Source organism: Gigantopelta aegis, chromosome 10 (genome assembly GCF_016097555.1).
Source record: "Gigantopelta aegis isolate Gae_Host chromosome 10, Gae_host_genome, whole genome shotgun sequence".
In the NCBI taxonomy this organism is placed as follows: Eukaryota; Metazoa; Mollusca; class Gastropoda; order Neomphalida; family Peltospiridae; genus Gigantopelta; species Gigantopelta aegis.
In genome coordinates this window covers 62,796,069-62,809,909 of record NC_054708.1, presented here as the reverse complement: position 1 = coordinate 62,809,909, position 13,841 = coordinate 62,796,069, and the positions used below count along the sequence as shown (strand labels likewise).

Here is a 13,841-nt window from a genome sequence, read left to right as displayed (position 1 = left end):
AGGTAGCACAGCATAACCAAGGCGCTTACAACCCTAACAAACCATTGCATCTAACAGTTCGGATCCAACGCCTCACCGAGCGTTTGTCTTCGCGATTCAAAGTGAACAGGAATCGATAGTGTGTCAAAAACAAGTTTTGTTCCCATAACGATATTTGCTAAGACGCAACGCACCAGCGATTTAACACAACGTGTAATAAGACTAACGTTTTTTTTCAATAAAATACATAGATAATTTAATTAACCACTCTCTGAAATAGTGGTGAGTACTGATTTAACCTTTTGTTTAAAAAGAAAATGAGAAATGTAAGTTTTGTTGAATTTATCCCCAGAAAGACCTTCCATCTGGATGATGATTTTTTGGATTTATCCCTAGTTGGATTTATCCCTAGAAGAAGGAAGGAATGAAATATTTAATTTAACGACGCACTCAAAGTCCTTCCATCTGGATGATGTTTTGTTGGATATATCCCTAGAAAATCCTTCCATCTGGCTGATGTTTTGTTGGATATATCCCTAGAAAGTCCTTCCATCTGGCTGATGTTTTGTTGGATATAACACTAGAAGGTCCTTCCATCTGGCTGATGTTTTGTTGGATATATCCCTAGAAGGTCCTTCCATCTGGCTGATGTTTTGTTGGATATAACACTAGAAATTCCTTCCATCTGGCTGATGTTTTGTTGGATATATCCCTAGAAGGTCCTTCCATCTGGGTGATGTTTTGTTGGATATATCACTAGAAAGTCCTTCCATCTGGCTGATGTTTTGTTGGATATATCACTAGAAAGTCCTTCCATCTGGCTGATGTTTTGTTGGATATAACACTAGAAAGTCCTTCCATCTGGCTGATGTTTTGTTGGATATATCACTAGAAAGTCCTTCCATCTGGCTGATGTTTTGTTGGATATATCACTAGAAAGTCCTTCCATCTGGCTGATGTTTTGTTGGATATATCACTAGAAAGTCCTTCCATCTAGCTGATGTTTTGTTGGATATAACACTAGAAAGTCCTTCCATCTGGCTGATGTTTTGTTGGATATATCACTAGAAAGTCCTTCCATCTGGCTGATGTTTTGTTAGATATATCCCTAGAAAGTCCTTCCATCTGGCTGATGTTTTGTTGGATATATCCCTAGAAGGTCCTTCCATCTGGCTGATGTTTTGTTGGATATAACACTAGAAAGTCCTTCCATCTGGCTGATGTTTTGTTGGATATATCACTAGAAGGTCCTTCCATCTGGCTGATGTTTTGTTGGATATAACACTAGAAAGTCCTTCCATCTGGCTGATGTTTTGTTGGATATAACACTAGAAAGTCCTTCCATCTGGCTGATGTTTTGTTGGATATATCCCTAGAAAGTCCTTCCATCTGGCTGATGTTTTGTTGGATATATCCCTAGAAGGTCCTTCCATCTGGCTGATGTTTTGTTGGATATAACACTAGAAAGTCCTTCCATCTGGCTGATGTTTTGTTGGATATATCACTAGAAGGTCCTTCCATCTGGCTGATGTTTTGTTGGATATAACACTAGAAAGTCCTTCCATCTGGCTGATGTTTTGTTGGATATAACACTAGAAAGTCCTTCCATCTGGCTGATGTTTTGTTGGATATATCACTAGAAGGTCCTTCCATCTGGCTGATGTTTTGTTGGATATAACACTAGAAAGTCCTTCCATCTGGCTGATGTTTTGTTGGATATAACACTAGAAAGTCCTTCCATGTGGCTGATGTTTTGTTGGATATATCACTAGAAGGTCCTTCCATCTGGCTGATGTTTTGTTGGATATATCACTAGAAAGTCCTTCCATCTGGGTGATGTTTTGTTGGATATAACACTAGAAAGTCCTTCCATCTGGGTGATGTTTTGTTGGATATAACACTAGAAAGTCCTTCCATCTGGGTGATGTTTTGTTGGATATATCACTAGAAAGTCCTTCCATCTGGGTGATGTTTTGTTGGATATATCACTAGAAGGTCCTTCCATCTGGGTGATGTTTTGTTGGATATATCACTAGAAAGTCCTTCCATCTGGGTGATGTTTTGTTGGATATATCACTAGAAAGTCCTTCCATCTGGCTGATGTTTTGTTGGATATAACACTAGAAAGTCCTTCCATCTGGGTGATGTTTTGTTGGATATATCACTAGAAAGTCCTTCCATCTGGCTGATGTTTTGACAGTCTTGGAGGCTGCACTGCATCGAGAGGGGCGGGACGTAGCCCAGTCATAAAGTGCCCGCTCGATGTGCGGTCGGTCTAAGATCGATGCCCGTCGATGTGTCCATTGGGCTATTTCTTGTTCCAGTAAGTGCACCGCGACTCGTATATCAAAAGCCGTGGTATGTGTTATCCTGCCTGTGGGATGGTACATATAAAAGATCCCTTGCTACTAATGGAAAAATGTAGCGGGTTTCTAAGACTGAATGCCAAAGTACTAACTTTTACATCCAATAGCCGACAATTAATAAATCAATGTGATCTAGTGGCGTCGTTAAACAAAACAAACGTTAACGTTTTTAACTAACAAAAATGATCAGTTGTAACTGGTCGTAGACCTTTCTAGATCAACAGTTGTTCTGGTTCCAGTCTTGCCTCTTGTAACAACTAGGTTATTAATGCAGTTAAAGGGACATTCCTGAGTTTGCTGCATTGTAAGGTGTTTCCGACTAATAAAATATTTCTACGTTTAAACTTACATATTAAATATATTTTCTTGTTTAGAATATTAGTGTCTGTACATTCAATGTGTTTCTGGTCGTCTTAATATTTGTAAGGAGCCCAAACTGGATTCTGTTTTCAAATAATTTCGTACGTACGACAAAAATACTAATTTAGAAAATAAAATGAAATATAACCTAGTAAAAATATTAGACCGATCAGAAACACGTTTAATATACAGCCACTAATATTTTATGCAGAAAAATATATTTTATATGTAATTACAATCGTTAAAAAGTCTCTGTTAGTCGATAACACCTTGCACGTTGCAGCAAACTCAGGAATGTCCCTTTAAAATACTGAACACTGCTATAGCTATTGATGTTTTTGTTAGTCAGTAGACTCGTCATTCAGATAACATAAACATCATATTTCAGACTGGATGTCAGTAAGAACATTTTGTCAAGACAGCAAAGGTAAAGAAACAAAAATTAAATAATAATAATAATAATAATAATAATAAACGGAGGGCGGAGAGTTGTGCTTTAGTAAGTTCTCTGATATGAGCTATGTGTAAAATGTGGGCGTGAAATAGTGCAAAACGTATTGTTTAAAGGGTGTCCAGACTGGTTGTGACGTTAATGTCACGGAATGTCACATGCCATACGAAATGGGAAAGTAGGTTAAAATCTCGTCAGTATACCTGTATGAACCTACTGGGAATAAGATATTCAGCTGGGACGAGAAGGGTGTAATAAGGTTTTCCATGGGAAAGTGTAGTAGGAAGATGGGAGTAAGCATAGTGGGATCAAGAACACGGGGTGGGATGGGAGGAGGGGAGGGGAGACAGTAAAGTGATAACTACATATATATATATATATATATATATATATATATATATATATATATATATATATATATATATATATCTTAAAGGGACAGACCCTAGTTTTTAAACACTACAGCATATTTTTCACTATTAGAGCCGTTTAAGATCACTAAAATCAAACATAACTTATATTTTATTATCTAGATTATCCATTTCCGAAGAACCGAAGTGTTTCTAGTCATCATGGTGTTTCTAATACCAAAAATTGCATTTTTCATATTAATAAAAACGCACGTGCGTCTGAGAAGTAGCGGTTTATTGATTCGAGTTCTAGTCTATTTTTAAGGATATTTCCTGTTTAAAGTCACTGACTCTTCTTTCACTCTATTGCAACTTTATCCAAATGAATTACAGGTTTGTACATTAACTAAACTTACGTAGTGTCCGTCTGCCCGGGTTGGGCCTCTGGCCTCTCAGAGGTCGAACTCCGGGGCAGACATGCTCGAAACCTCTGGGATATATGAGCATGTTAAAACATTACGGAACAGAACTTAGTGTCTGTGCCTTTAAATGTTTATTTGTGAGTTTGGTACCGATTCTTGGTTCAGCAAAGACTTATGCCAACTAGAAAACGTTTGATAATAATAATAATAATAATAATAATAATAAATAATAATAATAATAATAATAATAAATATAACCGCAAGCGGTAATGACGGATTGCCAAGCTATAATAGCTATATATTACTCAACATAGTTATACGCTATTTAATTATAACAATAATTACCTCCCCCCCCCCCCCAAGACCATATACGCACACGTTGTCACCTAATACTCAGACTTGCTTATGTTATCTAATTACATACATAATTACCCCCCACACACACACACACACACATACACGCACACACACGCACATACGGTCACCTAACAGCTTACCAAATTTCAAACATAGCGTCCAAGAACTTAATTTACAAACAACAATAATACTTTAAAAACCAACAACACATCAAACCAGATATCCATATTTGAGTTTAGTATTCCTTTAAGAACAGGGCTAACTGTCGATGGCTGACTACTTACACACAGACCTGTCGACAAGTAGACACCCCCCTCCCCCCCCCCCCACACACACACACTCTCTCTCTCTCTCTATCTCTATCTCTCTCTCTCTCTCTCTCTCTCTCTCTCTCTCTCTCTCTCTTTCTCTCTCTCTCTCTCACTCTGTGTGTGTATATATATATCACACACTCTCTCTTTCTCACTGTCACACACACACACACACACACACACACACGCGGGCGCGCACGCACATGCACACGCACATACAGCGGGCGCAAGTGGAGAGGGGGTAAGGGTCGAGGAGCATGACCCAACCCCTTAGAAACTTCGTTTGTCAGTGTCTAGACCCCCCCCCCCCACACCTTGCACATCCCTGTACACGCGCCTGAACACACGCATACGCACACGCACACACTGTATATAATTCACTAAAATGTGCCTTGCTAAAGTTATTCTCATAATAAGATCGCATGAAAGCCAAAACATTATTTTAATTTAATAATCACTACTTTTTATACACAATTAGGCGCGTGTGAGTGTGTGTGCGTGTGTGTGTGTGTGTTTGTGTTTGTGTGTGTGTGCGTGCGTATAGGGGGTGGTGGTGGGATTGAACACTCCAGGCGAATTTTATTTTTTAATATATTTTCCAGGGGAGCATAACCCGACCCCATCTTCGTTTCCGCAATCTCGACATCCCGACACGTATTCCTATATACGTCTCTGACCCCCCATACACAGAGGGTGGTGGATGGAGTGGAACCAGTATCCTAAATTATATTGTGTTGCTTTATTATTTTTATGTACACAACCCATTTTTTATCCTTGGCATGTGTTGTTTTAATTGTAAACAAGGGGCTGGGAATAAACATTTAAAACAAAAAGAAGAAAAAAACCCCAAGAGCCCTATTATATGTAACTCTCTTATGGGAAAATAGTCGAAAGGCAATAAACTTCTTCAAATCAAAACGGAAAGCAGCAAAACAGTTTGGGTTGTTTTTTTGGACATAGGAGAATTTCAGAGGAGACTAGAATGGAAAGACGCCTTGGTTCAGATTCAGATTTGAATGCTCGTCGCGAGGCGGTACTAGCCAGCTGACTTTCTCAAATGTCGAAACGACGGGTGGGACTTAAACCAAAAATAGCACTGCAGTTTGTGCAAAATGTACTGTGATGAAAGATAAAAAGTGAGACTAAAAAACGTCCATTTAAGGGCGGAATATTAAACCGTGATTGGCAGTATGTCTTTGTGGCAATATGCAATGGCAGTATTGAAATTCCGAGAGATAGTAATATGGAATATTTAAAAACACAAAGTGCCAGTTGGCTGGAGTCGAACCTAGTGCACCAATTCAACTCGAGACATTAACCACTCGGTGAACAAGGCCTTCCTGATCGGGAAACTAACTATAACAGGGTTGCGTCCGATATTTGCATAGAATCATGAGACACGTAGGTCATGACTTACAGAAAGCTAACAATGTGGATATCAGCTTTGTTCTAAATCTTGAAGAAAAAAACACAATGTCTAAACGTGCTGGAACAAAATAGTATACAGCTCGATTCCCATCAACTAAGACTTAAGTTTCAGTTAACAGCACAGAGTTCAGTTCGTTAATAGCATTTACGCCAGCACTAGAAATAATCAATCTATTCGCCATCTACACAGTATATCCCAGCACGCAATAACAATGCTATCTGATTTCTACGTGTGTGTGTGTGTGTGTGTGTGTGTGTGTGTGTGTTGTGTGTGTGTGTTGTGTGTTTTCTGGACCCAACACACCTAAAGTCAGTGTAATTCTGTCACGAAAACGGATTATCGATAGTTTTGAAAGCTTTATTCATGAAGCTATATCTATCTTTGAAACTATTTTAATAATTCAAAATGTAACTACAGACTCGGTGAACTCGACTTTTAACAGTTCGAATTGGTATTCAGCTCAGTTAAAAATGGCAGTCGATAATTTTGTTGTTATTGAAATAGAGTATTCATTAATTCTCTCTCTCTCTCTCTCTCTCTCTCTCTCTCTCTCTCTCTCTCTCTCTCTCTCTCTCTCTCTCTCTCTCTCTCTCTCTCTCTCTCTCTCTCTCTCTCTCTCTCTCTCTCTCCTGTATCTCTTTTCTGTGTTTCTGAATCTGTTCCATACTACATATTTTAATTCTGTTTTCTGTATCATTTGTTTTGTACTTTGTCTCTTTATTACGTAGTCTGCCAGAGAGGGTAAACTTAGTGGACTAAAATCTTTGAAATTAATGAATATATTTTTGTACCTTTTAGACAGATAACAGTACGACAAATTAATCATCAATCTAAGAGTTATAAATATACACGCGAGATATACAGAGAGAGAGAGAGAGAGAGACAGAGAGAGAGAGAGAGAGAGAGAGAGAGAGAGAGAGAGAGAGGGAGAGGGAGAGGAGAGAGAGAGAGAGAGAGAGAGAGAGAGAGAGAGAGGTGTGTGTATATATATATATATATATATATATATATATATATATATGTGTGTGTGTGTGTGTGTGTGTGTGTGTGTTATTACCAGAGTGTTTTTCGGTATTGTCAATATCATATATTAGGAATAAAAAATTTATTATACGAGCTTCTGGTGAGCATAATATTATTTTTATTCCTAATATATGAAATTGACAATACCGAAATACGCGACGGTAATAATCTCTGTATCACATAGTATCAAGCTTAATACAACGTGTTTTTGTAAACTGTATACGCAACTTTAATTCCAGTCATCCATTACCCGATATTCAAATGACGTAAGAATATATGACGCGGTGTCGTTTTGAATGGAAATAACGTCAAACTCGAATGACTTCATTTTGGATATCCTTATATAAAAATAAACTAGTGCTGAACAGCGGAACAGCTTTCAGTGTAACATTGCTATTGAAATGTTTTTGTTTGATGACTATAAATGCATACATCAATTACGGAGTGTAACCCTAGTACGTTTGCTTAAATGTAAATAAACCTACTACCTTGACTTCTATTAATTTTGAATACAAGTCAGTATCTATCTGTGATATTTGTGTTTTTGCACGGTTCTTTACACTGTGTTTTTGATTAAATCTCGACTTTTTATATTGATGTTGATCATCACCTTATTTGTTTGCATTAGCATAGTTTGACACCCAGTAGCCGATGTATGTTTCGTGCTGGGGTGTCGTTAAACATTCATTCATTCATTCATTCTATTAATTTACATCTAATTTGCAAAGTTATTAAATTCTTAAAGTATGTGATCTGAAAACTATCACATACTTTCATTGCACTGGAAATGTAAGATATTATATGATAAATGTATGTATGTATGTATGCATGTATGTATGTATGTATTGATGTATGAATATCTATATATTGTATGTATGTCGAGGTTGACTATTACATACATAGATATTAACGCACTAGCGCAGGGGATAATTAAATCCTTTCTGGCCTCACAAATTGTCCCATGCCGTTGCTGGGACTCGAACCTGTGGCACCGATTCGCCCGCAAATTGCAAGACTAACCACGATACGCTCTGAGCTATCGAAGCTTCCATAAAAAAGGAAGCTCTTTTAACTCAACCATATGCATGGGGCCTACAATCTACGCGGTCGATCCCGCTTACTTGCATGAAACAGTGGGCAGACCTGGCACTGGCTAGTATGTATTGATGTATGAATATCTATATATTGTATGTATGTCGAGGTTGACTATTACATACATAGATATTAACGCACTGGCGCAGGGGATAATTAAATCCTTTCTTGCCTCACAAATTGTCCCATGCCGTTGCTGGGACTCGAACCTGTAGCACCGATTCGCCCGCAAATTGCAAGACTAACCACGATACGCTCTGAGCTATCGATGTGTGTATGTATGTATGTATGTATGTATGTATGTATGTATCTATCTGTATCTATATATCTATAAACATATATACACAAACACACACACACACACACACATGTATAGTATACATACCAGTAAATATATGTGTGTGTGTATATATATATATATATATATATATATATATATATATATATATATATATATACATGTATGTATGTATGTATGTATGTATGTATGCATGTATGTATGCTTGTATGTATGCATTAATGTATGTATATTTGTAATTTGTAGATGGATGATAGTGAGTGTAAGAGAAATGTGTCAAAACGCATGAAACAGGTTTCCCATTTCAAGAGATTTCAAACCAACAACCAGCTAGTAGCGGCACTTATTATCTGTTTTGTTTATTGCATATGTATTATTGTCTGGTAGACAGCCTGGGGTCAGTATATCATTATTTTGTATCTTTAATCTGTTTACTCCATTTCTTTCCTACACTATACATCTTTATTCTCTTTTCTCCATTTCTTTCCTACACTATACATCTTTATTCTCTTTTCTGCATCTCTTCCCTACACTATACATCTTTATTCTCTTTTCTCCATCTCTTCCTACGCTATACATCTTTATTCTCTTTTCTCCATCTCTTCCTACACTAAACATCTTTATTCTCTTTTCTCCATCTCTTCCCACACTATACATCTTTATTCTCTTTTCTCCATCTATTTCCTACACTATACATTTGTTCTCCATCTCTTTCCTACACTATACATCTTTATTCTCTTTTCTCCATCTCTTCCTACACTATACATCTTTATTCTCCTTTCTCCATCTCTTTCCTACACTATACATCTTTATTCTCCTTTCTCCATCTCTTTCCTACACTATACATCTTTTCTCCATCTCTTTCCTACACTATACATCTTTATTCTCTTTTCTCCATCTCTTTCCTACACTATACATCTTTATTCTCCTTTCTCCATCTCTTTCCTACACTATACATCTTTTCTCCATCTCTTTCCTACACTATACATCTTTATTCTCTTTTCTCCATCTCTTCCTACACTATACATCTTTATCTTTATTCTCTTTTCTCCATATCTTCCTACACTATACATCTTTATTCTCTTTTCTCCATCTCTTCCTACACTATATATCTTTATTCTCTTTTCTCCATCTCTTTCTACATTATATATCTTTATTCTCTTTTCTCCATCTCTTTCCCACACTATACATCTTTATTATCTTTTCTCCATCTCTTTCCTACACTATACATCTTTATTATCTTTTCTCCATCTCTTTCCTACACTATACATCTTTATCTTTATTATCTTTTCTCCATCTCTTTCCTACACTATACATCTTTATCTTTATTATCTTTTCTCCATCTCTTTCCTATACTATACATCTTTATCTTTATTATCTTTTCTCCATCTCTTTCCTACACTATACATCTTTATTCTCTTTTCTCCATCTCTTCCTACACTATATATCTTTATTCTCTTTCCTCCATCTCTTCCTACACTATACATCTTTATTCTCTTTTCTCCATCTCTTTCTACATTATACATCTTTATTCTCTTTTCTCCATCTATTTCCCACACTATACATCTTTAATCTGTTTTTCCATCTCTTTCCTACACTATACATTTTTTCTCCATCTCTTTCCTACACTATACATCTTTATTCTCTTTTCTCCAAATATTTCCCACACTATACATCTTTAATCTGTTTTTCCATCTCTTTCCTACACTATACATCTTTAATCTATTTTTCCATCTCTTTCCTACAATATACATCTTTAGTCTGTTTCTCCATCTCTTTCCTACACTATACATCTTTATTCTGTTTCTCCATCTCTTTCCTACACTATACATCTTTATTCTCTTTTCTCCATCTATTTCCTACACTATACATCTTAAATCTGTTTTTCCATCTCTTTCCTACACTATACATCTTTAATCTGTTTTTCCATCTCTTTCCTACACTATATATCTTTAATCTGTTTTTCCATCTCTTTCCTACACTATACATCTTTAATCTGTTTTCTCCATCTCTTTCCTACACTATATACACACGCACGCACGCACACACACACACACACACACACACACACACACACACACACACATTTATCTTCATATCTTCCTACACTATACATCTTTATTATCTTTTCTCCATCTCTTTCCTACACTATACATCTTTATTCTCTTTTCTCCATCTCTTCCTACACTATACATCTTTATTATCTTTTCTCCATCTCTTCCTACACTATATATCTTTATTCTCTTTTCTCCATCTCTTTCCTACACTATACATCTTTATTCTCTTTTCTCCATCTCTTCCTACACTATACATCTTTATTATCTTTTCTCCATCTCATTCCTACACTATACATCTTTATTATCTTTTCTCCATCTCTTTCCCACACTATACATCTTTATTCTCTTTTCTCCATCTCTTTCCTACACTATACATCTTTATTATCTTTTCTCCATCTCTTTCCTACACTATACATCTTTAATCTGTTTTCTCCATCTCTTTCCTACACTATATACACACGCACGCACGCACACACACACACACACACATTTATATATATATATATATATATATATATATATATATATATATATATATATATATATATATATATATACCGTTACACCTTTTGTTACTACTGCTATGAGCGATCATGAGGTAACGTGTAACAGCCGTGTCGTTACGTCATGAAAAAGCGGTTTTGTATATATTACTGTCTGTATTTTCTGTATATCTATCCTGTACTATATCTCTTTATTCTGAATCTGTCTTGTACTGTCTGTATTTTCTGTATATCTTTCTTGTACTGTATCTCTTTATTCTGAATATGTCCTGTACTGTCTATGTTTTATGTATATCTTTCCTCAATCTAATTACAATTAGCTCCACTATTACATGTGGATCTAACAGCAGCCCGTTGGAGCTCATGTTCAGTTGACCTTTCATTCGACAATCAAAACCGTACATGCAAAATCATGCCGAGGGTATACGAAATGATTCCGATGAATTACGAAGTATGCCGGAAACTAATTTCAATATAACATTTTATATACAATTCGTTCCAAGATGGAAAAAAACCCAGTGATGGTATAGCCATAAAATCTGCTTATACTAGTATACAATCCAGAGTTTATTACTGCACTTTTCCCCCTGTTTTTTCAATGTTGAAATAGACCAACAAGTTCACCTATTTCATAAATAGTCTCGCCCGATATTTTTAGAATTTTGTATGCTCCCGAATAACGCTTTAAAAGGCGAAGTGTAATTGGTCGATATTTAAATTGTTACTTATAGATGAAATGTCACCTGGACATGAGAGTCCACGCAATGCTGTTAGATCTACTGATAGACCAGTAGAGCTGATCTTTCCTGTACTCTCTGCCTATCTTTCCTGTACTCTATCTCTTCCTTATGTATTCTGCCTATCTTTCCTGTACCCCATCTCTTCCTTGTGTATTCTGCCTATCTTTCCTGTACTCTATCTCTTCCTTGTGTATTCTGCCTATCTATCATGTACTCTATCTCTTCCTTGTGTATTCTGCCTATCTTTCCTGTACTCTATCTCTTCCTTGTGTATTCTGCCTATCTATCCTGTACTCTATCTCTTCCTTGTGTATTCTGCCTATCTTTCCTGTACTCTATCTCTTCCTTGTGTATGCTGCCTATCTATCCTGTACTCTATCTCTTCCTTGTGTATTCTGCCTATCTTTCCTGTACTCTATCTCTTCATTATGTATTCTGCCTATATTTCCTGTACTCTATCTCTTCCTTATGTATTCTGCCTATCTATCCTGTACTCTATCTCTTCATTATGTATTCTGCCTATCTATCATGTACTCTATCTCTTTATTATATACCCGATACCGTGTGGAAAGTGTTCTACCTGTATGCTACTTATAAAACGAGAACGTGCGAAAAGTGTCCTACCTGTAAGGCACTGGTAAAATGAGAACATGCGAAAAGTGTCCTACCTGTAAACTGCTGGTAAAAGGAGGTGGGTGGCGCGCAACACTCGCAGACACACGTAAAGCAAACAGCCGGTAACATCCATGGGACATCCTTCGCTGGTCCTCGGCCACTCGCTTGACAGGCTTTCAAAGGTCAAGCACTGACCATCATCCACTGGTCATATTGTTCAAACGGCGTCTGCAGAAGAAGAAAAGAATAGTTCTTTTAAATCGACTGTGTCCTGAGTGTGCAGTAATTGTAAGGTGTTTCCGACTAAAACGAATCTTTCTTGGCGACTAAAATTACATATTAAATTCACTTTATTATTTACACTATCAATGTCTGTATATCCAATGTGTGTTTGGTCGTGTGCTAATGTTTGTAGCAGTCATTGTCCATTTTCTTCCTCATATATATTATATGCATTGTATTATATTATATTATGTTATATTATATTATATATATATTTGTCTGTACTAAAATTATTGGAAAGTAAAATCCGTTTGGGTTTACAGACATTGGCAGTCTAAACAAGAAACAAAATTTAATATGTAATTGAAATCATCAAACGTGAGCCGTATGTTGACACATGTTACAATGACATCAAACTCGGGACAGTCCGTTTAAAGCCGCCCACCCTAAGTGTTATATGGGCATGTAAACTACTTGCTTTTTGTTGTTTTGTTCTTGTGTGTGTGTGTGTGTGTGTGTGTGTGTGTGTGTGTGTGTGTGTCTCTCTCTCTCTCTCTCTCTCTCTCTCTCTCTCTCTCTCTCTCTCTCTCTCTCTCTCTCTCTCTCTCTCTCTCTCTCTCTCTCTAATATGCCCCACCCCCACACTTTGATACACAGAATTGAATAAACCAGTCTAATCCAAAGCATTCGTGTTTACAGCTGACAAGCACGGAAATTACCGACAGTATTTCAGACTTACAAACAAATACATTTCGCTAAGTGATGAATGCCACTACAATAAGACCGTTTCACGTCCGTACACTGTGATAGTTCTTCAATAGTGAACAGCATGTTTCAGTGTTAGGTAGAAGCAGTTAGGTGTTGGCAGCAACTCTTACCTTTTTTCTTCTGGACACAAATACTCACTGTCGCATATTACTAACATGAGCGAAATTTTCTACAACTAGTTAGAGATAGGTCGAAAAGCTTTGAGCTGTGACTGGGGAAACATGCGATACGACGGCATGTATCATATAAAGTTTCACGAAACACGAGCACATAGTTACCAGCATTATTATGTATCTGATTCATTGTGGCATTTGCGGCTCTACACTGTTGGTAAAATAATATGAGTTTGTTCCGTCCGCTTCGCAGCAAGAGATATTGTATCAAAGAAAGGTCCGAAATGAAACTGTCACAAAAACAAATCCCTAACAAATTAAAAAAAAAAAATACCCCCCCCCCCCCAAAAAAAAAAAAAACCCACAAAAAAAAAAAAAAAAAAAC

The 13,841-nt window shown here is 36.7% G+C and overlaps 1 protein-coding gene across 2 annotated transcripts in view; it reads right to left on the bottom strand.

Annotated features, from left to right (window-relative positions):
* LOC121382605 (beta-hexosaminidase subunit beta-like) overlaps positions 1–13,841 on the bottom strand; it is a 100,484-nt gene that overhangs the window by 47,463 nt on the left and 39,180 nt on the right. For both annotated transcript variants that reach the window (XM_041512123.1, XM_041512124.1), the window contains exon 2: positions 12,407–12,581. In XM_041512123.1, the coding sequence (XP_041368057.1) occupies positions 12,407–12,486 (80 nt within the window). In that variant the 5' untranslated portion in view covers positions 12,487–12,581. The remainder of the gene's footprint in view (positions 1–12,406; positions 12,582–13,841) is intronic.